The sequence below is a fragment of the Amphiura filiformis genome, unplaced genomic scaffold, assembly GCF_039555335.1.
Source record: "Amphiura filiformis unplaced genomic scaffold, Afil_fr2py scaffold_26, whole genome shotgun sequence".
Taxonomy (NCBI): Eukaryota; Metazoa; Echinodermata; class Ophiuroidea; order Amphilepidida; family Amphiuridae; genus Amphiura; species Amphiura filiformis.
In genome coordinates this window covers 1,137,767-1,164,873 of record NW_027305490.1, presented here as the reverse complement: position 1 = coordinate 1,164,873, position 27,107 = coordinate 1,137,767, and the positions used below count along the sequence as shown (strand labels likewise).

At 36.8% G+C, this 27,107-nt stretch overlaps 1 protein-coding gene across 1 annotated transcript in view; it reads right to left on the bottom strand.

Moving 5' to 3' along the window:
• Positions 1-24,306, bottom strand: part of LOC140143736 (carboxypeptidase B-like) — a 28,436-nt gene extending 4,130 nt beyond the window's left edge. The window contains exons 1-9 of the mRNA XM_072165546.1: positions 24,181-24,306; positions 19,822-19,903; positions 17,093-17,311; positions 15,050-15,148; positions 11,257-11,355; positions 6,106-6,216; positions 4,023-4,116; positions 1,554-1,765; positions 607-691 (exon numbers count right to left, since the gene is read on the bottom strand). Of these exons, the coding sequence (XP_072021647.1) occupies positions 607-691; positions 1,554-1,765; positions 4,023-4,116; positions 6,106-6,216; positions 11,257-11,355; positions 15,050-15,148; positions 17,093-17,311; positions 19,822-19,903; positions 24,181-24,245 (1,066 nt within the window). The 5' untranslated portion in view covers positions 24,246-24,306. The remainder of the gene's footprint in view (positions 1-606; positions 692-1,553; positions 1,766-4,022; positions 4,117-6,105; positions 6,217-11,256; positions 11,356-15,049; positions 15,149-17,092; positions 17,312-19,821; positions 19,904-24,180) is intronic.
• Between the last annotated feature and the right edge of the window lie 2,801 nt (positions 24,307-27,107).

Below are 27,107 nucleotides of genomic sequence, written 5' to 3'. Positions count from 1 at the left end.
TGATAAACAAAGGATGAAATGGAAGAACATAGCAAGGAAAAGGAGAAAGGAGGGAAGGCCACTCCCAAACACAATTTTACTTTTAGCCGTTACTTCGTGAGAAAGGAAACTGGAATTCCACGCTCAAGCCCCGATGCAAAGGCTTGTAAAAGCACTGCTACCAAAGCCATTTTGTATTCAGAAGAGCTTGTCCATGCCTTGCCATGCTCTCAAAGTAGCCGTTTCTAGAAGTTCGTCATCTTAAATGTTTAATTACATAGGTAACGGGTGAGAATAGGAGGTCCATCCCTTTATTGACCTTGACATATTTTGCTAGGTAACATATGTAACAAATCATCCTAGGTGGTTCAAACTTCTTTATTTTGGCAAATCGTATAGATCACTCGAAATATTACAGCCATAGTTAGTCACATGGCTCAAGCCATCTGTTTCTGATCGACCACCACGCACTAGGGTGTAAAAATATTGCATGAATCTTCCAAAAGTCCTTCATGTTCTATAGTGAGAAAGTAATTTGTCAGCTTTTAGACAAACTTGTGTATCAAGAATAAATTTGCGACAAGGAATCAGTCATGAATTACGTAATTCGGCACTTTAAATACTTACACATGTCAGGTCCAGACATTCCGACAAAATATTCCGTTCCGTACGGCACTTTCAAAGCATCAGTTGCTTTTATAGCTAGAGCATGCTGTATATCGGATAAATATAAAGAAATAAAAAAAAAATATTAGCTCCGCAAATGACACTACGGTATGTTAGAATATTTGAAGTAAGAACCTTTTGAATGTTATACCTTTTATATAACTAGACATTTAAATGTTTTCTGACAACCTTTTCTTACTTTTTTGCGAATGGTGTCGAAAATGTTTTGTGTTCGGCTGGGGATATCTTTTTATCGCAAAATGTCATCAAACGTGCAGAACCCCTCTTAAGGCCATATCAGGTTTATCACCTGAATACCCCTTTATTTTTCAAAATTATGACCGTAATTGAGCATTCTTTTTTTCGACAGAAATTATAATTGCTCAAAATTATGTTCAATCTTGACTAACGTAATTAGTATATTATCCAACATTGACGCTTCGTTATGTATGTGTACGCTGTCGAAGTGATGATGTAACAATATTAACTACCATAGCAATAGATGAATGAATAGATCGCCCTGCACTACAACATTCACGCGGTACCTGTGCAATTCGCGAGCGAAGTGGTTACGTAACTACCTGGTAACTGGATCACGCACCTTTTGGAATTGGTAGTACATGCCATAGAATTTGTGTTGCGATTTCGATCGTGGTGAAGAACTCAAAAGCGTGATCCAGTTGACATGGTGATAATCGGATTACACGTAACACTTCGCTGGTGAATTGTATTCAATCTTTGACTGCAGACATACACAGGTGCGTGATGCGTGCAACTTGTGTGTAGTGCAGGGCGATCTATTCAAAAATTGTATTCATATATTGATATGGTATTATAGAAAGTGTAAATGCGCTTCCAATAACAACTTCGGGAGACGAACCGAAAAAATTAAACATATTAACGTTTACCTGTAAATCCTTATGTGGTTGCCTAATGTCCTTATCATGGGTGTAACCCCATGGGTATAGCCAAAGCTGACTGTAGTTATGGAAGTCAATAAACAGTGCTATGTTGCCTGAGAATCGTTGGAGCCATTTATGTACTACAGAAGTCTCTCTTCCACTCAATGGTGCATCACCATAAAATGTCTCAGAGCAAGGATTTGGACTAGCTCCAATTCCTGCGTTGAAAAGATACATTGGTATATGGTTACAATTTACCCATGTATGAATGAAAAATGTTGGGAACTTGTCCAAAGTGGTCAAAAATTGTCAAAATAGTTACTCAAAGCAGATCTCATCTTCTCTGCTCAAAGTTATTCAAAGTTTCACAAACTTGCTTAAAACTTCCTCACAATCGCGGTAAGTTCATAAACTTGCCTTGAAGTTTCTCAAAATCGCGTAAAGTTAGTCAAAGTTTCACAAAATTGCTTAACATTTTTTCAAAATTGCGTTAAGTTGCTGAAAGGAGGCTCAAAAGTTTTCAAGATTAATCAAAATTGCTTCACCCTGCGCGCAAGCTGCGTAAAGTGACTGTGAATTTCAGCTTTGGGGAACTTTACGTAACATTGTAAAATATTGCAAAATTTCAGGCGTTTTTGGAGAATTTTGCCAACTTTGGGAAGCTTCCCATGTGACATGTGGCCTTGTATGGTAACTGGGCAACTATTGTACTTGAGTGAACATGGTGGGTCGTCGGTACACGGAGGTCCTGGGAATAACCATAATAACTTAATAATTTTCATGCAATTTTAAATGCATGCATGGTTAATTTATCAAATGTTTGTACTATTAAATTGTATTTTTTGCACGCTAATTGCGTCTTTACAGCTTTCAATCGGGAGCAACGACATCCCTTTGGCCATATCGAAAAACGAATAGTCAAACTTTGAGTTTGAGGTATTGATTATTTGAGGTATTAGCTGATGTAAAGGCATGTGTACCGATTAGTGGCGTCCGTAGGTCCAAGGCCAGCAATGCAATATTTAACTTACTTTTGGCCAAAATAAATACATTAATTTCTCGATATTGTCGTTTTTTGAGCAGCATAGCCGAGAGGCTCTGAATTTGCTCAGTGGAACTATATCGTAAATTATCCGCTATTTTTGGCTACATAATTGACTTTAAATGTCTTCAGAATATGCAGGTACCCGCTGCATATAGAGTAAAGTCTGTTTAAACAACTTTGAGCCAATAACACCATAAACCAGCTTGTTAGTCTAATTAATTAATAGAAATTACAGAAACTAGTTCATTATTTAATTGCTATATGATTGCTGTCAACCTTGGTTCTAAATAATCATGGATTTCAGTTTATAAATCAACATAAAAGGGAAAACAATCATGTCATCAAAATGTGTTGGACTCCGTCCAGTTTGTATGGCTCCGTGGGGGTCATCTCGCTATTCGGAAGGTCCACCATTCCGAAGATTCGCTATTCCGAAGGTTCGATTTTCCGAACGTGTAATTTTACCATTCGCTATTCCGAATGTAATTAAAGGTTCGCTATTCCGAGAAAACGGTTCTCTATTCCGAAGGTTCTCTAGTCTGAAAATTCCCAAAACACAAACAGGTTCTCTATTCCGAAAACAGAAAGGTTCTCTATTCCGAATATTCAAATATGGGTTCTCTATTCCGAAAACGAATAAATGTTCTTTATTCCGAAACAAGTCACCGTGTTCTCTACTCCGAATATGAAAAAAGGTTCTCTATTCCGAATATGTTATATGCAGTGAAATTCGTAACATCATGGCTAACCGAAAAACTTAACTTGGTTTGTTTTAGGGCCTTTTCCTCTGTCATCAAACACATCATTCTGTCAAGGCTAGCGCTAAAACTAGTACAAAGGCCCCAGATCCCATATGTGGTACACTAACGGGCCCTACCCCGTACATTATCCTTTGCCCATCTTGGCCCCAGAGGTCAAAGGTCACGGGCCCAGATTTCGGAATGGAGAACCCTTTTTTCATATTCGGAATAGAAAACCTTTTCTGTTTTCGGAATAGAGAACCTTCGTAATAGAGAACCTTTTTAATTTTCGGAATAGTGAACCTTCGGAATAGCGAACCTTCGGAATAGCGAACCTTCGGAATAACGAAGTTCGCCCGCTCCGTGTTCACATCTCCGCCAACCAAGGGACCTAATCAGCTTAATTAATCATAAAAGAAGTAAGCAATATTCTATAGACCTTAATCATGTTAATTCGGTATCAAACTAGAAAGTAAGAACCAGACTTTCCATTAAGACCAAAAAATAACTTGTAAACCTAGTCATCTTCCTATTAAAACAGAACATTTAATTTTCTCAAGTAAAATGTCACAACTCCAACCTATTGTGGTACCCAAATTGAGACACATGGCTATATCAAATAAGGCTTTATGGAATATTAGTTCCAGATATTGCACAAAAATTGAAAATCGAAACTAATTTGACACGTACCTCCCCATTTATAGGGGTAGTTTCTGTTCAAATCAGTTCCAACACAAGAAGGTAGAGAGAATGCCGGCTGGCGGTTCTTCCTCCACATGCGATCCTAAGTAAGTAGATAAAAATAGGTTTTTGAAATGAGACAAATCAGATATTGGTACCATGCCAGAAGAAAATAATGGTAAGGGAGTGTTCATAAAATACTTTCGTGGGGTCGGAGAATTTGAAGCCGGCCATCAGGATGATTTTGCAACGCATTGTTCCTTTGTGCCGATTTGATTTGCCGACAAGCTATTCATCTAGAGGTACCTTTTGTTCAGGACAAAAGAGTTCTGCGATTAAAGGCCCATTCTGTGATTTGCTCATCCGGACGATCGTAAAAATCATCAAAATTCAGATTTTGGTACCCTTTGTCATTGTTATAGATGTGCTAACATAGCCTGCTAGTAGTTCAGCCGAAAGCCATGTATTTAAGACAAAAAAGGACATTTTACATGAATCGGTAATTTATACTGACAGCATATAAATGAGCTACATGTATTTGAATGGGGCTTCTACTTCGTCAATACTGTTGTTGTTTTTTTTTTTTTGCCTAATTTTTCATTTCAAAAATACCAAATTACATTTTGAATGACTAATCATTCGCTTTTAAGCAATTTATGAACAATTTTGATTTTTTTTACACTTGGGTCTTTAAATCGATAACTGACCTGAGAGAGTATTAACCCTTTAATAGACTACTGTCAAAAAAGTGTCAATGAGTGGTCAAAAGAAAGTCATGTGAAAGCGCACACTTGAGCGAGAGGTACATTTTGTTCTCATACATTCCACGGGTGTGATTGAGTCTTCGCCAGCATACAAAAGCACACTTACCGTCGATGTACAGTTATTTACCGCCCACCTTAATTTAGACGCCTCATTTAAATAAATTGAATAGAGTTGCTGATCGATTACCCGTAACCACGTGGCGTTGCTGTCAGGTATTTAGGTCCGTGTCTATCTATGTCACTTTCTATTAATTAACTATTTCGCAGTATATGTTAGTTATGTTGTTATTCTGTTCTCCAAGAGTTGGCATACTGCAGTTACTGTCCGTTTTCCTATACACAATACACAGTGCTCTCACCATTGACGCGTGACCCCTACAAATGATGTATGTTGGGAGAATGGACACTTGCCTAGTTAACATCACTGTGTGAAAAATAACCAGCCAATATTTTATTTATTCTCCAAAACTTCTAGCAAATATATTTCTCTAACATGACCTAAAATTACAGCTAGGTTAGATGTTCAGAAATGGTCGTACTTTTGTAAAATATGAGTGAGGGCAAGGCATAGCTAGCCAACTCCCCGTGTTATTTGAATGGAGATTTGACCGAAAATATTGGTATCGGACCGCTCACTTCTGAAGGATGCCACAAAAAACCGGTAAAAGCTACATTTAAATTATTCTAAATAGGTTCTAGAAAATAAAGTTTTGTAACATGTCCTAAATTTTTAGCTAATTTAAGTGTTTGGAGAGGGTCGTACTTTTGTGTTTTAGGAAGGACATGTAAACGACAGATAACACCAAAAATATGAAGAAATTATTTCTAAACCGTGTTAAGTCAAAAATCATTATGTTGCTCATTTTCAAGAATGCTGGTTTACAAAAAGCACGACATTGTCTGATTTCGTGAACAAAGCCACACATAACATTGTTTCCTTTCGTTTCCTTTGTAATCGGTTACCCAACTGAAGCTATGAATACCAGCTTTATTGCGATATCGCACATGAAAACAGTCACTTGTGCACAACCAGAGAAGATCCGATTTAATCAGTTGAGCTGTTTCAATGAGTGTTATCTTGGTTTAATAGCTTTTAATGGGGTTAAGTCCTGCAAAGGTCGAGATGAATTCTACTGTAGACATGACTGCATCATGGAGAACAAGGAGGGTTAATTGTCTAGTCTTGAATACCAACGCAACGAAATCCATGATCAACTGTTCACAATTGTCTCCGCTCTCATCCGTACACACATCAACAAAATCGGGAAAAACTGGACGTGGCACGGATGCAGGATGACAATGTAAAGTTCGTAAAAGCGATTACTCACATTAGTCCATGAGTACGCATAACCATCTACGTTGAGGGATGGTACGATATACCAGTCATAGTTGTCTACCATATCAGTCACTGCTGAATCGACGCCGTAATTTGTTACCATCTGCAAGATATAAATCATGATAAAACTAATAGGCTACAGCCCTTACCAAACATGAATGCCTATTTGGCATTCTGTAGGTATTCGCCAAGCCCTCGAGTGCCAAGGATAGCGGTACTAGGTGGTCACTAGCACTCAGCAGCTAATGAATGCCTATAGAGCTGGTTCACAGGCATTCCGAATGCCTCACAAGAATGCTACCGAATGCCTATTTACGAATGCCTATTTACTCATTAAGCCCTCGTTAAAACTAAATACTATTAACTTAGGCATTCCTATAGGCACTCAGTGGCATTCGGGTAAGTCATAGGCATTCGATTAAAAAAATTCTTAAGTAATAGGCATTCCACTGAAAAATTTCTAAGTATTTAGGCATTCGGTTAAAAAAATTCTTAAGTAATAGGCATTCCACTGAAAAATTTCTAAGTATTAGGCATTCGGTTAAAAAATTTCTAGGTAATAGGCATTCCATTCAATTAGGCATTCTGCTAATAGCCTTGACTAGCATTCCTTAGTGGTTGACCCAAGGGTCAAACAGGTGCATGATGGGAATATATTTCTAACTGCCATTTTGAACTGGTGTGAATGCAGAGATGATTGAATCTGAATCCTTTCATGTTTCCAGCTTTATTATAGGCCTTATTTTTCTCTCTTTACATTTGGGATGTTACATGACAATTATGCATATTATGTGGACAACATCATACATGTATGGGATCCATGTACAGTTATATTTGTGTGCAATAATATGCCACAATATGGATGGTGTAAGTATAGGTAAGCTTAAATATGACTAGATGTAACTTTGAATATAGGTTTTTATGTAGGCAGTTTCTTGAAATATGGAATGGTCTAGTGTTAGGAAGGAGGAGCTAGTTTTGGGGCATTATTATTAACATTAATAATAATAGTGTACATATACCATGCACAAATCCACTAAAAAAAGCACTCATATATGGCACAAAATTAGGGGAAATTGTCTTTTTTTCACTTCATTTATTATGAAGGGAATAGTTTGGACCTCCACAGTTGTTGATAAGAATTATTTAATTTGTTTCTAGGAGTCAATTTGGAGAATTACATCAAAGAATAAAAAAGATAAACTATATAACAACCATAGCAGTGGCCAGCTTTCTGGTGTTTGCGTATGGTTTGTGTGTTAATTGAGACAATAATAATGGTATCCTTTGATTCTGATATATTCGTTCAAGGGCTAATACAACCGTGTGATTAGAGGGCTAAAGCAACTACCTTTATGTGATGGGAATTCATTGAAGCATAGTTTGCATTTGAATTGGAAGGCCCAAGCCTCAAATTTACTCACTTTTTTCCATAGACAAAAGACGCAGTGATTTATCCATCGGATGTGATTTAGCCACCAGATGTTACATATTTGCGTTCACTCAATTGATGTCAATACTGAATTCTAAGCTGATTTGACAATTATATCGTTCAACCAGAAAACTTGGAGTCACATCTCCGCTAGTGTCTACACTAAAAATATCATAGACTCGACAAAGACAGTCGCTGTACTGAACTAAAATGCCTCTGCATCTGTCACAATGGATAAAAAATATATATATTTTGGGCTTACCATGTGCGATTTTCTGCAGTGCATTATATTCCTATTCGTCACTCTCATATAATTGCTTAGCTAACATAGCTATATAATTATATAGTGCATGGTTCAAGTGCTTCACCTTTAAGTGGTTGGAATACCTATAAGCGGTTGGAATGCCTATAGGCGGTTGGAATGCTTCTGAGGCGATTGGAAATTTCATTGGCGGTTGGAGTGCTTCATAGGCGGTTGGAAATGCCACTAAGTGGTTCGAGGGCCTAGCTCATTTACATATTTCGCCTCTGAGGAGGGCTTATGAACCACTTACGAACCACTAGTAGCGGTTGAGGGCTAAATAAGTGGTTCGAGTGCTAACCTGTAGGTGGTTGGAATGCTTCTGAGGCAGTTGGTATGCTTCCTAGCGGTTGGAATGCTTCCTAGCGGTTGGAATGCTTCCTAGGCGGTTGGAATGCTTCCCAAGCGGTTTGAATGCTTCCTAGGTGGTTTAAATGCTAGGCGGTTTGAATGCCTCATTGGTGGTTCGAATGCCTCCTTAGTGGTTCGAGTGCTTAGCTCATTTACATATTTCGCCTCTGAGGAGGGCTTATGAACCACTTATGAACCGCTATAAGCGGTTGAGGGCTAGCAAACAAGCGGTTGAGTGCTAACAACCGCCTATTAACTCAATGTTATAGTATTGGAGGCATTCACCATTTAGGCATTCATTACTGGTTCTTTACCATTCAATGGAATGCCTAATGAGTGCTAGGGGAATGCTAGTTTTTTAGGTAAGGGAGAGCGCGAAATTATAGCAATCTTTGAGTTTTTCACCGACAAAAATGTTATTTTATCAAGGCAGGATTGACGTTGTGCAATCTCTTCAGCCCTGATGTGCAGCTACGTTCGGCATTAATGAACAACGTGAATAACGTTACTAGAGATTGTACAGTATGGGCCAAAAACAACTTTACCCAATTTAAAAGGTTCATATCTCATAATTAAAAAGTCTGCTTCAAATTTTTTTCACATATTCGTAAAGAACATGTTTTTAAGAGTATTTGGTGAAAAAACTATTCAAAAACGTATCAAATTAAAAACGTGACGCTAGTTTTAAATCAAACGGTCAAAATTTGTCCACGCGAAGGTCTACTGGCTGTCGCGTCGCATCACTTGCAATAGCGAGTTCGATAGAGAATGAGAACCACTCAGTATACGTATATATTTGTTCCGCAATTTTATATAACACAATCAAATAAATCAAACATAAACAATTTAATTGTCAAGCTACGATATTTCGTCATGACATGCAACTTTCATGCTGCAAAGATATAAAAACAATTCTCTTCAAATATGCGCAAAGCAATAATTATTGTAACCTCATACCTCATTTCTGTCATTACGAAATGTTATCTACAACATGTACAAGAAAGTTAGAAGTTATTACACTTATTGCGTTCGTGGTATATTCGGCAAATTGTTGTGTCGAGAACTGACTCTGAGGTTAGCTGCAACGGTTCCCTTTGAACCGCTGCAATATTTGCAGCTGAACGGCCAGTTCTTAGACGTCCACTTCGACGTGCTTGGCATCTATTCATCACATTTCCGAAGTTGTGAAAGTTGTTCGTATAGAATTATTGTAGATTTTAGCCGGACTCTTACGTTCGGGAAACAAATCCAAAATTGACGCTGAACTTCCAAAAAGCTTTTTGTTCTTAAGTAAACCTCTCTTGTGTTATGAATTGCTTTATCTTTTATGCAAATTGTTGGTCAATGATAGGAGTGAAGTTCGAGTACATGACATGTAAATGGGGATTAGAATTGATTGTATTCCGTTCATGCACGTAACACAATTATCACTTTTCAAAGACAAGCCAAACGTGTTTACCAATTACATGTATGTCTAACGCACATGTATGCCTTACTCAGGAATCGGACACATCCCATTGAATTATGTGGACTAAGTGATTTTTGACCCTCGGACGTAAAACTAGCACCATTTTGTTAATTTAGCTTCTATGGCTTTCATTTCTTCATCATATACTTTTAGAAAGATATACATTTAGAATATATAACAATATCATGAAATTGGGCAAAGTTGTTTTTGGCCCACACTGTAGAAACAGTGAAGTGAAATTTAAAAAAACAACAGAGCTAACTGCGCGCACTTAGCCAATAAGACCAGCTTTTTATAGCCCCTAAGGCTTATTTGTCTGTCATATTGAACCAATGGGATGGGACTCATTATTTCAATGGGCGAAATACCACAGTAACAGTATTATTTTACAATATGATATGCGAAAGATACCCATTTTGCTATGTTCGGACTCAAACGCTATGCTCAATTAACTAAATCGTCCAGAAAACTAGTTGGGCCCATTTTCGCGCATATCAAGCTTGCATCGCGTCAAATTGACTTTCAATAAAAATGATCATGGTGTAAATGTTATATGATGAATCAGTATAGTATCTTGGCTAACAGATAAACTTTACCAGTTGGGCCATCTTTTGCCATGTTCGCATGTATCAAGTTTGTAACGCGTGAACAATGAACTTTCATGCTTATCGTCAAAGATTTCAGAACAAAATAAAAGGTTTATTTTTTGGCACTTAAAGGAGTATTTCGTGATCCTAGTATCCTCTTTTTATCACATTTTTCAGTACATATCCATGAAAAAAGCATATTCCCAAAATTTCAGTTGATTCCGATTCTGCGTTCGCGAGTTATGCATGATAATGTGTATTACACTGCTCCATAGACAATGCGTTATAATTTCGTTCTGGTGCACCAGAACGAAATTCAAATTTCACGATATTAATCTGATAAACGAATTAATCTGCAAGAAATATTTTGTACATAAACATTATGTAGCCATAGGTTTCCAGTGATATAAAAATCTCAACTTTTTTTGAGAAAAGTGGGGGGATGAGGCTGTGGATCACGAAATGCCCTTTTAATTGACATTAGTAAATAAATAATATGACATTTATTTCAAATTTACAACTTCTTAAAAGCACCGACCAGATGGTTCATGATTCAATACAATTCAGTCACTTGTGCTACACAAAAACACGAAAGTGGCCCAAGCTGTTTCAGGACTACTTTACACCAATTGGCCATATCTGTGCTTGTAGACCACCACTTTTATTGAAACAAACCTTACAATCAATATGTGACATGTTTGACTAATACTATTTTCTAAATTGTTTTCTGAACATGAATTGTTACAACCTGTATACGACAGTGCTTTGATGTCGATGAATTATAGATAAAGCAAGCAAAACACGTTGTGGTTTCAATCCAGCTTCTAGATTGGATTTCCATAGAAGAAACCGTTTTGAGAACCACAATCCGAAGTAAGTAGGCCTCGATAGTCACTGATAAAATGGATTGTTGATAATGCATTCTACTGTGAATATTCGAAGAAAAGTGAATATCAAAAACAAACAAGTGGCCTATGAAGTAGGCTACCCTCGGACTAGCTCACCTCATTGGCCATATACATCATAGTTGCTGGAGAGATCCACTCACGTGCATGAATACCACCTTGTATATAAATTACGCGTTTCCTTCCTCCGGAGCTGATCTGAAAAACAAAATGAACAGCCATCTTGTTTGTAAAACTTTTCATAATTATTGTGTCATTCCGCGCCGTAACTGGCCCGAATCGTAAAATGACTGAATCGATAATAATAATAATAATAATAATAATAATAATAATAATAATAATAATAATAATAATAATAATAATAATAATAATAATAATAATAATAATAATAGATATTGTAATTTTATAATAATGATGGTAATAATACATCAATTTGAATATATTGTACAGACTGTATATGTAACAATAAAAATTTATGCAAATTCACTTTTTATTAAAAAAAATCACAGCAATCACAGTGGAATCACAGTGGAATCGGTAGCATCTTGGCTAAAAAAACTTTACTTGGTTTAATTTTTTAGTTCGGGATCTAATGCGAACCATACACGATCAATTTTATTGATTAATATTGGGGACCCCGGAGGCAGGGGTGGATACAAACTCACGTTTTAGTGACGTTTCATCAGACTGGCAACTCATCACATCTGACTGTTACCTTTTATGGGTAGCATGAGGCACCGTAGAGGGCGTGATGAGTTGGTCAAAGATGTTGTTGAGTGCGTAGGCACTTTCGTCCTTGTTTAGAGTGTGTTGTTCTTTTCTGCGGATCCAAATGGCTTCTTTGAGCCACCTGGTAGTCTTATCAGCTTGACGATCAATGATCAATTGAGCGAATTTTTGGTGCTCTTTCAGTCGAATACCGAAGGGATGGCCAGTTTCACCAATATAGGAACTGGAGCAGTGACCGCAGGCGATCTCGTAAATGGCCTCCGCTTTTGGTTGAGGGAGAAGTTTGTCCTTAGGATGGACGAGCATACTGCGAATGGTGCGATGTGGCTACATGGCAGTAGAGAACCCGTGTTTTTGAACACACAGGAGACTAGCTCATAAACGCCCTCTATGTAGAGGACCACGACCATGCCTTTGGTTTTCTCACTGTCATTTTTTTGCTTTGAGGTAGGTTTTGTCTTAGGAGTGGATCTGTCTTGTTGGACTTTCTTAATTGACCATTCTGGATAGCCGCAAGTGGTCACAGCTTCGCGAATTTTATTCTCTTCTGTTTGTTCCAAGCTTTTGATGTAAAGGGTTGTGGGAGGAGAACTAAGATATTGGTCAGTGTGAGTTTTCTTACGGTAGGTGCAGAGTTTCACTGATCCATGCGGTTTTCTGGTGATTAGGGTGTCGAGGAAGGGATTCGAACCTTCTTGTTCTTGCTCGTACGTGAACTTGACGCTGTTGGTGGGGTCAATGGAATTTAAGTGTTCTGTTAGGTTGTCTACTTCTCCTTTGCCTACTATTTCTCCAACACCTCATATAAGTATCTTATTCAGAGACGCGGGCGACAGGCTACAGGGGCCGTGGAAATGGCTTTCTGTTCCAGCCACTCCATGAATATATTACACGCGAGGGGGCTGAGGGGACTTCCCACAGCTATGTCGAACCGTTGGCTGAAAATATCACCCCAAGTAGGCGACAGTGGCAAGACATAATCTTTGACCTACTCATCACGCCCTCATAAAAAGAATGTGATGTGATGAGTTGCCAGTCTGATGAAGCCACTAGGGTAGTGGTGAAACGTCACGTGAGTTAAACACGTAGGATAGGAATTGTTCAAAATGAACAAGATTTACAGTTAAAATCAACATTCCTAATGAACTTGTTCAAGAACAAAAATGTACCCAAAAGTGCACAGTGGTAGACTTTGTATCCACTCTTATATCTAGGGTCTTTGATATTGATCAATCAAATTGACCGTGTATGGGCGGCATTTCGCTCTGCTCAATAAGCCTTTTTGAAATATGGCGGGCACAAAAGGAGAGGGCGTACTTTGAAGTGAGTAATCTTTTGCAGGTGGCGGATGACATGATAGAGAGAGAGACGGCAAAACTGCTCAGCCGTATGGCACTTTCTATATACACAATCGGAACACGGAAGTTAATCGGGACTGAATTTCGCAGCTGTCGTAATCACTGGTACGTGCCATTCAATTTGCACACTGAGTGATCGGAGCCTAACCAACACGACGAATTTAAAACCGTCACAGCGACTCTCACCCAGTAATAATCAAATTTTACTGTATTTAATTAATTTGAAGGTTAGTTTTGTGGGGTTCATTATCGAACCCCAACGGTTTTAGCTTGTATTAATATTTTTTATTAACATAGGCCTACTTGTTTGTGATATTTTAAGCGTTTTTAAATTTCAAAATAATCACATTCAATTACACGGTTGACAAAGGAAATTTACTGAATTTAGAGAATGCTCGACGTTAACCACCTGATCTTTTGTATGCTGAGCTGGCTTATTAACTAATTCGTCCAGAAAACGTGTTGGGTCACTTTTGACATTTTTGCATATATCAAGATTGCATCGACATTTATGATTAGCAATTGCATTTTTCCTTTTCAGAAACAAAAGGGGTCATGGCGTATATGTGATATGCAGTAAAATCAGTAATATCTTGGCTAGTTCAGCATGTTCAGGTGCAAACACTTTGCCCGATTTTACTTAATCACCCGCGTTGGGCCACTTACCGCGTAAAATGAACTCGCATGCCTATCGTCAAATATCTCAAAACAAAAGCAAAGGATTTTCATGTTTTTCTTTCAAATAGGCCTAATTGACATTAAATAAATAATATGATATTAATTTTAATTTTATAAATTAAATTACCACTTCAAATGCCACATTGTTTAAAATTACCTATCTAGGATCAAGACCAAAACGGGGTATTAAAAAATGGCCGAGTTCAACATCCATGTCTACCAATACTTTATACCTGGGGTGTTAGTGTGATGTGACATTTAAAGATAAAGTACTTATTTTATGGTTCAGATCCAATCGATTTACAAATGGTTTTTTTATATATTTTATATATTATTTACTCAACGGTCAGTGCTACAACGTAAATCCAGCAGTTAAGTTCTAAAAGCTTAGGAAATTTTCAAAATGGCTACCATAAGATGGTGTTGGATTGGACCCTATTTAATGCGAGATCTCAATTATACATGTAGGTTAATGAACGCGTATTACTTGTTGAGAGATAAATTGGACAAAAGAATGCACGTGCGCTGATGTTGATGCGTCTAATGCACGAGCCCCGCAGGGGGAAGTAATCCCGGGGGGGGGGGCACTCAACACAAATGACCAAACGTGTATGCTCCCCAGAAAGACCCCCCTTTTTGGGTTTCGCAGCTCCGAAAGACCCCCTATATTTGACCAAAACAAAGCTCCGAAAGACCCTAGATTTTGATAATTTCAGCTCTAAAAGACCCAAAAATTGCTCATTCCTCATATTTTTTGTTTTTTCAGGCGATTTTCAACCAAAAAGCCAAGAAAGACCCATGATTTTGACTTTTCGCAGCTCCAAAAGACCCCATTTTACTTGTTCACAGCCCGGTTCGCAGCTCCGAAAGACCCTTTTACCGGTACGCCGTCAGCTCCCAAAGACCCACCACCTCAAAATTCCGGGGAGCATACCCACCAAAATATTTTGATGTGCCCCCCGAAGTAATACGCGTGCATTAACCTATTTCATACACGAGAAGAAAAGAAACACATGATTTTTGCTGTTTTTATAACAAAATTATTACTAAAACTATTGGAAAATAGAACCAAATATAAACTGAATTTGGTATGATGAAACACTGAAGCAGCTGAGTATTCAACGTACCTTAATTGCTTTGATATCCCGACCTTCATGAGATTTCCCAATGTTAATTTCGGTGACAATGGAATAGTCGGTGGCCATAGCTGTAACCCATTGACTGATCTGTGTATTTAAGCATCATTTGAGAAGTATTGTATTAGCAAAAGGCTAGGAACTGTACAACGTCCACAAAAAATCGGGACAAAAACGAATACACGCATACAGAAAACACGCATACTGCAGACAGACATACTGACGGACACAATGATTATAGAGAGGCAAAGACACAGACAAACAGCATGCAGACACAGCCGCGGAGACATATCACTTTAGGTAGAACCTTTCCGGGTTGTGTCACTTAATATACAATACCATTTACACATCATTACATGTTTTCACACATATGTGATGCGATCAAGCAAAATCAGTCGGAATTCGGAAATGATGAATTTTCAGTTTCTTATATGAGAGTAAAAAACGTTTACAGAGCTGCATTTTGCAGAAACCCCTATTTAAATTGAACAACAGTTCCAAATATATGAGTAATTAAAGAGTTTCCAAAACAACAGGAAACAAAAGGAAATAATTCCTTTGTTTGGCTATATCTCAAAATCAATATTTCCGAGTTCCGACTGATTTTGCTTGATCGCATCACATGTAAACAACAACAACAACAACAACAACAACAACAACAGAAACAAACACTCGCCCATTTATTTTATTCTGTCTACAGACGGCGACTTTACCAATATTTTAAGTACAAACTGGGCCGTTTTTGCACTGGTCGCTACTCCGGCTCGTCGAATCACGTAATTCATATCATGTTAGACAGGGACAATTTATAATAGTATATTATTCGGCAGAGACGGTTTATAGTAAATATTTATTCGGCATTAAACAAAAATATATTCTTGTTAGTGCTGTGGACAACAATTTCACTTTATGACATAAGTGAAAACTATTCTCGCAAGTTTGTCTTGTTTGAACTAAGGGTGAAGTTTGATCGATGGAAGACATCAAGGGCGGGGAAGATGCTATATGCAGTGGACTTCGGTTGTATATATAAATGCGCATATATAAATGCGCACGTGACCAGATGGCCAGTGCCATGTTCGTGTTACCTCACTGTCAATCACTGAAATCGCGACCACAGTTCCAGGTGGTGGCCGCATTGCATTCTCTAAATTCAGTAAATTTTCATCGTCAACCGTGTAATTGAATGGGATTATTTTGAAATTTTAAAACGCTTGAAATATCACAAACAAATAGGCCTATGTTGATAAATAATATAAATACAAGCTAAAACCGTTGGGGTTCGATAATGAACCCCACAAAATTAACCGACTATATTGGAAAATACCATACGGCCGGGCGGTTTCACAAGTTGCCGGCTCGATCATGTCATCCGCCGCCTGCACGGTTCTGACCCTAAAGCCAATCATGTCCCCTTTATACTTTCATGCCGTTGCGACAAGAGGCATGACTTATCAGCCATTCACAAGTCTTGATTGTGTCTGTTTGTCTACAATGCGCGTGTGTCACGCCGCTCGGCGGCAAGCAGCATGATAGTATGAAACCAGCACTACGTCATAGATATGGCCAATTGGCACGCCCATTTAGCACGGAAATTATGAAATATAAGTTTGTAAATCAGCTATATCTAGCTTTTCCGTAGTTAATTTTTTTTTCCGTGATGGAAAACGTTAATAAAGAGTTTATCTTTCGGGTCACGTTATTTTACCCTTTGCAATCAATGCCACTATTTTGCAAAAGCAATTTTCCTTGCGACCTGTCATTTTCCCCTATACTTTTGCACGGGGAGTTTATGTACATCCGGGTACCTTATATCGTTTAATACGGTATGGCGACTTGTAGATGTCACGTGCGCATTTATATATGCGCATTTATATATACAACCGAAGTCCACTGATATGTGTGAACATAGAAAGGAAAATACAAACAATTAAAAAAAATAGAACTAAACATCCGCTACTGAAACATCCACCTCGATATTAAAACACTCTTACCGATTTCGGTTATGATTTGAAATACATTATAAACACTCACCTCATCAGCAGAATGGTAGATATTGTAATTAAACCCAGCCTTAGCATTGACACAGTCTGTGCATCTCTCATTATCAATGTTAGTTTGTATATCTTCAACATAGATGGAAAAATCCAAATCACGGCGAGATAATTCTAACTTCACATCTTTGACGAGATTTGGGCCAATCATAATGTCCACGGGTTGATTCAATCTGGTTGGTTCTTTCCAGAAATCTACCTATTATAAAAAGGAATAGTAACAGTAGGATTAAAAGTAATAATGGATGGAGCAGTCTGAGGGAACTGGGCTTCTGAGAGAGGTTTTTTTCTTGTTTCAATCTCGAGATATGTTTAGTTAACAACGAAATGGTAAAGTCACAATAATTGTGCCACTTTTACTAGAGAAGAGGGCTGTACATGTAAATAAATGATAATTGATGTTGATGCGTTAAATGTACACCCCCCCCTTCGGGGCTCGTGCATTAGACGCATCAACATCGGCGCGCGTGCATTATTTTGTCTCATTTCTCTCCCAACAAGTAATACGCGTTCACACCTACACTCATAGAAATTGTTCGTTGGCATTACTCAGTAAGTTGATGTAAGTCGTTGCGTCAACTTTTCGAGTAATGCCACCGCGTACAATTTTGAGTAACGCTGACTCGATATCATTATGGTGGGCGAAACCATTTGCACTCACCTTATTGAGTTGTTACAACTCAGAAAACGAAACTAGGTTAGTATAATTTTTTAGAGGTGTGCTATAGTATACAAAATTTTGCACTGATTACAAAAATAAATATTTGAATACTGCTAATTGTGCAGAAAATGATCCAATTACGTAATTAAGTAACAAAGTACCAAATTGGAATAACTCAAAACAATAAGTACCAGTAACTTAATATGAACGAGTTACGGTACATCAACTTACATGTTGAGTTACAATAACTCAACTAATTGGTTCTTTGAACCTTGTTTATTTTTCTAAGTTCCCTGAACTTGAATTCAGAAGTGGGCATTACTTAAAAAGTTGACGCAACTTTTTAAGTAATGCCAACAAAGTTGATTAGTTGACGGAACTTTTTGAGCTTTTTCAGCATTTTTTAAGTTCGGATAACTAATGTTTTGGCAACTTTTACACTATTTTTGAGTTGTCCAAACTTACTCCTTTTGAATTGCGCCAACAAGGCAAACAAGTCATTTCTATGAGTGTATAAGTGTGAAATAAAAGTGTGATAAAATCATTGACATGCACATGTATTTAATTTTACAGCAGAATGTGAAATATTATTTATCTTTTAATCAGTTTTAAGTGGAAAAAGAGAATAATTATACCTGTATCATGATAAAACAGGAAAAATAATTTTGTAGTGTTGTGTAATTGATAATTCTTCTGATTTCACGAAGGAACTCTTGATAAACTTGATGCTATCATTGCATGCACAGACCTCTTTCCTATAGTAAAATTGTCACAATTGTGATTTTACCTTTTCCTTGTTAACTAGACATATCTCGAATTAAAACAAGCAAATTGAACAGAACAAACAATATTTGGAGCTAAGACTACGCTCTTGACGTTGATGTAAGCATCATGTCATAACGGTATTTTCTAATTGCTAAAGAGGGCGCTTTTCACTTGCACATTTTTTTAGACAGGCTGCAGTATAGCGAATCGCACAGAATCCCCCGGCAAAGGTGTCAAAACTCAGATAGCCTTTCCACATGGTCAAAAGATCTTTGAGTCATATTTATCATCTGACCTTTTCTCCATTTTTGGTGCTGGAAAGGTCATAAGGAACATCTTGCCTTGTAAGGGCCTGGGAACCCAGTCAAATCCCAAGACCGATACTTTAAATTCAATACTTTAAATTAAATACAATTTAAATATGATTTTGATAGTTATATCTGATATCTACAGATTTAAATATCTGTTGATATTATCAAAGGTCATTACATAATGCAGTTACGTCCACGGCAAATGCACCGTGACCTTTCCAGCCATAAACCCGCTTATTGAAGATTAAACCGATATATTCAGTACTAAACCATTATATAGTAATCTATTGTCCAATGCAAATTTATTACCACCTGATAATATTAATCCAACGAGCGACCGAATTGTCCGCTACGGACGACTAATCCAATCGATTGCTGTCATTCACTCATCAAGGCGGATCACCGTTATTATAAGGACTATGCCAATTATTTAAAAATTGACATGTAGAGAATAAGCCATTGTTGATTGACAGAAAGTACTAAATTTGTACCTATGACGGTTTTATGACACCAATCTTCAAAATACGACCATGCCATGGCTGCCCGGTGAAGCAAAATGTGCACTGGAATAGCACGGCGAGTTTGGATAGATGGTAGGATTTCTTTTTAATAAAAATGTATGTTCCCCCGTTATTAAAGCTTGTACCGGGTTGAAGATTCAGATATGTGGAAAAGAATAAGTAATTGAAACATAGAGCAAGTACTAAAATCATAGTTTTTATACTTTTTGATATATGATGCTAACTAGTTCATCCTCTACAGCTACAACACAGCGCTACCAGTACGGTTCAATTGCCTATTGTGAGTGCCCCTGTGTTGTGTGCATACATGTAGTTAACAATAACTACATGATGAAACATTCAGGAAGGAAGGATTTTTGTTACCTAGGAAACAATTATTTTTCTTGCGTCACCACAGCTAGGAAAAACCATCTTTATATTTTAATAATAATGTAAATAATAGACGACCTACGGTATCTTGGAGTAGATTGTACAAGTCATGTAGTCTTTGTAATTGTTCCATGTCATGTGGCACCACACGTAACACTTGGTACCTGAAAATAATAATGATCAGTGTAATATTATAGCTTATCACTTTTTCAATTGGGGAAGATTAAATAACGCCACATAATTTGAAATCAAATGCTAACAATTTGTACTTTTTGATCTCAGAAAAATGACCTTGAAACAACTTTAGAGATTTTGGCACCTACTGATTATCTAAGTTACATGAAAATCCAGCGATATGGGAAATATGACCCAAATTAGCCTATTAAACTGACCATAAATGTTGAACAAATGGTGACAACCCCCACGGTGTTTCCTCACAATAGGAACAATACATGATCAATATGAAGCTTTTACCAATTTTCCAACTACCTAATAATACCTTTGGTTACAGAGTCGCAATGGAAGCATAATGAAAATAAGTTTAGAAAATTGTTCCCTTAACAAATATCGAAACTTAGACTTGTTATTACATGACAAGCAATTTGAGACCATTATTTTTTGAAATTGGAGCATTTATAAATTTTGGCCCATGTGTGGCCAACCCCCCCCCCCCATCTGACCGTTTTGCTTATAACTCAACAACGGTATGTCGCAGGTAGCTCGAACTATACTTATTCTGAATCCTGAATCCTTGAAATGAGAGGAATAATATGGCGTGCCTTTAAACAAGATTTGAGCAACTTCAAAATTTGACCACAGTGTTGACCTTTGATCTTGAATATGGCCGGAGTGCCAGGAATTGTTTTTGTTAACATCTTGAATGTTCATTAAAAATGACCATAAAAGGAAGCTAAAAAAGTTGGTTTGGTAGAGTCCTGGGGGATGCACATTAAACACTGGTATATCCCGGACTAAAATGTTTCCATGGGTTGTATGCTTCGACTATATTTATAAATACGTATTTATAAATACGCACGTGACCCTTGGGCACGACATACCAAGACCAACAAGCGTCACCAAATTCTCATACCATTGACAACTATACAGAAAAGGATAGGAACTCTTCAGATAAATATCATCAAATTTAAATATTAATTGAATAGCAAAATTATTACAAATGGGATGATTCCGAATTTGTGATTTTGAAAGATTTTGAAAGTATTTGCCGACGGAAAAAATATTTATCGCCGGAAACATTTATAATATAATCACAAAGTTGAACAAAATAAACCATTTTGCAGCACATTAGTCTTGTGTTATTTACCGCCTCTGACATGTTTGCATTCAAATGTACACGAAGACCACCCGCTGTGTAGAAGGTCACTTCGATCCTTACTGTCTACAAGCTGTTATGGCAGCCCGAAAGTGGTCACGGACGTATTTATAAATACGTATTTATAAATATAGTCGAAGCATACTGATGGGGGAAGCCCCCTAAAAATCATAATAGAAGAAAAAATAAAGCAATAATTGCCCTGTGCATCTTTCTTTTGATCCCGAAAACAGAGTATATTCGGCCAAATAGGGTAAAATTGCAACAATTTCTTGCATCACGCGCACTGGCCCATCAAATATCAACATTTATCTTCATTTTTCGCACGATTCGCTCGCAAATGTCCAAGGAAAACCTCACACAAAAATATGCTCGTATCCACCTAAATGTTTTAACATTTAGGTGGAATGCTTTAGCTGCCACTGCTTATCATATCAAAAATGTTGATTTTCACACAATTCTAAAAACTTGTATGTAAACTATAAGATGTCGTGAAATTAACTGTCTAAATAAACCGTGGATCTAAATCTTTATGCAAAAGTTGTTTTTTTTGTATTCAAATCCACGGTTTATTTTGCATTTTTTAAACTTATTTTTTGTAACTCTGTTATTTAGTAATCTTATTTAAATGATGCGGCTAAATTATAATTTAGTAACTGTGCACCGACGGAAAGTGTGCTTTGTAGCGATTGCAAAGTCTCAATCGCACCAGTGGGCTGTATAAGAACAAAAGGTAGTAGGTACCGCTTGCTGACACTTTCACATTACTTTCTTTTGATTACTTATTGACAGTAGCCTGACTGGTAAAGTATTAATACGTAGTCAGCCCAGTGACCGATTTAATGGCGGAACCTTTTTGTCCTGAAGAAAAGGTTCCACTTGATGAAAAGCTTGTCGGAAATCAAATCGGGACAAAAGGGACAGTGCATTACGTAATCTAATGCCACTCCGTGTTATACAAGTTCCTTGATTGATTCTATGACATTGTCCACTACAATGGCGATATTGATTGAACAGAAACATATTGGCCAGAGTTGTATAAATCATATTATAAAAAATGGGGATATGGCCGTTTGGTTCATTCGGATCGCAAATTTTTAATGAATTTCAAAAGAAACCCCGACTTTATCCGACTTTGTACTGTCTAGATTATTCGTGAAATTATATTTTCTTAATTTTTTAATTTTTACAAATCAATATGAATCTTATTATCAGTTTAGGCATCTCTCTTCGTTAAAGTCAGGGGTTCCAATATTTTAGATATGTGGTTTTCCCAGGACATATAGAAATTACTCCCTCAATCATGTCAATACTAAAGGTATTAAATCTCAACAATCGCATGTAAACATCAACCCTTTTCAAACCACAAATTATAACGCTGAAAGATTTGTAGTAAAGCCTTGTCTTGAAGCATTTCACAAGACGCAAATGACATGTCACGGAAAAATGCAAGTCTATGTAATGAATGAATAAATAAATGAACAAATAAATAAAAATAAATAAATAAATAAATTAATTAATTAATAAATAAATAAATAAATAAATAAATAAATAAATAAATAAATAAATAAATAAATAAATAAATAAATAAATAAATAAATAAATAAATAAATAAATAAATAAGAGCTGAATCTGAATCCGAATGTTCCGACAATTGCGATATTTCACAATCTTTCAATGCATACCCATTTACTTGACAAAAGCCAGCGTTTCGAAAATGACAACATCTCCATTTCAAAGCGGCTGAGAGTACCAAATTCCTCAATTCGCCATTTTCGTATGTAAATTACTGAAACTTCCAAACAATGAAGTCGTATTAATGTGTGAGCGCGGTCGGTGGAGGTACCACTTGAGGGGGGAGGGTCAAAGTTGCACTTTTACCATAGGTAGTTGACATGGGCTACATACAATGTCTTATAGAAATTGAACCGGAGTAGCTTTTGGCGGGAAAATGTCATCGAAATTTTACGCAGGGTCATATTTTAAACTTGCTCAAATTGTGTTCTTGAGCAAAATAGGCAAAGGTTAATAGGCCTCAATGGTACTTGACCTATTTTGTTGCGTTACCTAGGTAACGAAACATCATAGATGGTGTAATCCTATCCTTATTTGAAATGATTTATCAAAACGAACAATTTGACACCTTTTTGTCAAAATCGGAGCAATTCGATGTTTTAACCCCCATAGAGCCAAAAACGTGACCTTTGACCTTTTCGGTTATAACTCATGAACGGTAGACCTACGTCCTAAATAGGTCAATACTTGTGACTAGAGGAATACAATGGAATTGTTTTAACACAATTTGGGCACGTTTGAAATTTGACCCTGTGTAAAGTTCAATGACCTTTAGCCCATGATGTCAAATACCTATGATAAAAGTGCAGCTTTGCCCCCTACCCCCCCCCCCAACTGGTAGCAAACACCCCATCTGAGGAGGCATGCTCATACAGTATATGAAATGGAGTGAATTGTCAAAATGTGCAGCCAAAATTTCCCATTCGGCGATAGATTTCTATAATAGTGCTGATTTCATCAAGAAAATGCGTCTCACTGGAGCGTATCGATAGTTTTTGTGCGCAGTTTGTAATCATTAAAGACCCATTCAGTAATTCCAGCGCAAGTGTCAAAAAATTAAAATTGTTTATAAATTGCTTAAAAGTGGAAGATAAGTCATTCAAATTATCAAATTTGGCATAAAGCCAAGAAAACAGCAGTGTTGACGAAGTTGAAGCCCCATTCAATTTACATACTGTTAGTATATAAATAAACAGATTCATCCGAATGCCTAGTTATTTTTTCTTAAATACACGGATTTCGGCTGAACCACTATATAGCAGACTATGTTCGCACATCTATGACAATGACAACGGTGTCAAATTTTGATGATTTTTACGATCGTCTGGATGAGCAAATCACTGAATCCTTTAATTACAGTGTAAAATTCCTACTTTATCATATTGCTTATACTTTATCCTAAAACACCAGAGTACAAAATGTATTACAACCAAGTCAATATCTCCGTAACAATGCAAGTTAGTTAACAAGAAATACAAAGAAACATAGAGCAAATTTAACAAATAGCTGTAGACTTTATGAATAATGACTTACCCTGCATAATTCTTGACTGCCGAGGCAGATGCCACAAACACGAGAAGAGCACAAAGCAACTTCATGATTACTGATAGCTAGCCGAAGTATGGAAATAATATCAACGGATTGCAAATCAAAAATCCTGTGCACAGACGCTTTGGGACTAATGATTCCTTTTTAACTTCATACCAATTTAACACCGCTATATTTAGCGATGAATATTCATAACTTGTCTGTATACGGTATCTGGCCGACCAGTGGAATTTTACGCATCCCAGAATGCAACCTGATACTTCACTCATACTTTATTCATTGGGCTATTCCCGTTGAAATGTATACACCCCTATGAAAGACATGACATTAATCATGTTAATCTTCCACACCACACAAGTAGTGTGAAATACAATGAATGGGGTTATCTGAACGGGTGAACGTGACTCCATTTCAAATCATATTTCATTATCATATTTATTTATTTATTTATTTATTTATTTATTTATTTATTTATTTATTTATTTATTTATTTATTTATTTATTTATTTATTTAGTTAGTTAGTTAGTTAGTTAGTTATTTATTTATTTATTTATTTATTTACTTGGAGCAAGATGAATATCTTCGTGCAGAGTGCTCGGTGCATTAAAGCAGAGCTAATAATACGAGTAGAACTTGTGGAACGAAAGTTGTAACTCTGAGTTTCACGCTAATGCGAACATCAGACAACTGAGGGCTATTCGCTACCCTACCGTAGGCCTTAACCTATTAATGATACAGGATACAAGATAATTTATTTCCCATAATTCACAACAAATCACATAATAATCAAATATACATATATATAAGTATACATTTTAAAAACAAATAAACAAGGGCAATTTTCGTAATGAAATGTTAAAAAGTGATAATTTATTTATCTCACCTATTTTAGCCAAACTTTTCAATTTACTTCTAATAAGCGGCAAGTTCCCAGATTCGTGGAGACTAAGTATTCTTTCTGTTATTCATAAAAGGGCGACAAAATAATCCAAACAAATTATCTCCAAGGTATCGCGGAGTCAAGTAATCTCTGTAAACTTTTTTGTTTAGTTCTTCATAAGGGGCCCACCATTTGATTTCCTGGGGGGGCATGGGAGTTTTTTGAAAAAAAAACTTCACCCACTAGTGAGACAAAAAACATTTTTTGCCTCACTGATGAGTAAAAAAAATTCACCCACCTAACTTTGTATAAAGGTATATATTAAAATTGAAAAAAAAAATTTGACGCCAAAGGCGGCGAATAAAACAAATTCTGCCTTACCCAAACTCCCATGCCCCCCACCCCCGAGAATCTAATGGTGCGTCCCTAACAGACTAACCATTATTTGTGATTCAAACCAATTTATTTAGAAATAATATTATTTAGAAAAGGTGCCCGTACTCAAGATCACATACTCGTCTTGAAAACTATTGACAAATTCATTCCAAAGTCATCCAAATTTTTATTTGTTTTGTTGATTTTTCATCAGCCTTTGATACTATTTGGTGGAATGCTCTTATTTACAAACTAGTTCAGTCTGGCGTTAGTGGTCATAGTATTAAAATAATTCTTCTGTTCAATTCTCCGTAAAATGCTCTACAAAGCTTCAGTTGGTGTCAAACAAGGTTGTGTTCTAAGTCCTTTGTTTTTTAATATGTACCTTATTTACCTTCCAAAAATGTTTGATGATACATGCGATCCTGTTACACTAAAACAAAACTTCACTGATATTAATATTGAACTATAATCTAGTCAACTGGACTGCTGTTTTTGAGTGGGAAATTTTCACGTCCAATCCTGAACGCATCATCAGCCCTACTGATCATCTGGCGGCAAAAGTTCATTGACCTGTGAAACGGATGTTATTGTAGTATCACAGGTCACCACCTTTGAGTTCAACCTGAGAGGTATCTTCCTCTCGCTGAACTGTAGGCCCCGGCCAAGTTGTGACGTAAGCCGCCTCCCCTGTTAAGTGAAGGCTCCTCCCGTTTCACGTATATCGCTTCTTTGTCCCCTCTCTCAAACCATCTGCTTTCTCTGTCCAAGATTTTAACGTCCTTGTTGTCAAAGGAATGTTTTGTAATGTCCAAATGTGTGTAGACGGCCGAGTCACCACAACCAGTGCTGGCTCGTCTATGCTGGTACATGTGCTTTAGTTCAGCGATCAGGAAGATACCTCTCAGGTTGAACTCAAAGGTGGTGACCTGTGATACTACAACATCCGTTTCACAGGTCAATGAACTTTTGCCGCCAGATGATCAGTAGGGCTGATGATGCGTTCAGGATTGGACGTGAAAATTTCCCACTCAAAAACAGTAAGTCCAGTTGACTAGATTATAGTTCAATATTAATATTGTTTACTACCTGGATGAATGATAATCTTCACAAACGAAAACTCCACTGAGTTGTCTCATGTACGCTGATGATCTTGTTTATTATGTCTAAAAGTGTAAATAGTCTCCAAAATGAACTAAATATTATAAATTACTGTTTTAAGTGGAAACTGTATGTAAATAAGAATAAAACAAAAGTTATGATCTTTAATAAGAATGGCCGTACACTTAATAATTCTACTTTTTCTTATGGCGGTGTCCCAATTCAAATTTGTAGTCAATATTGTTATCTTGGTATTATATTTTCACCTTCAGGTTCCTTTAAAAAAAGCCATTAATATCCTGAAAGAAAAGGCTAATAAGGTATTTTTAGGATAAGAGAACATTTGTATAGTTGTTCATGTAAATAATTATAGTCTGAAATTATTTTCTACTCTTATCAAACAAATCTTATGTTAGGGACGCACCATTAGACTTCAAGGGGGGTTAGGAAGTTTTCAAAAAACAAAAACTACATGAGCAAAAAAACTTTCCCCACCTAACTGTGTATAAATGCATGAATTAAAAAAAAAAAATTCCCCGACCCCAACCTCCTACC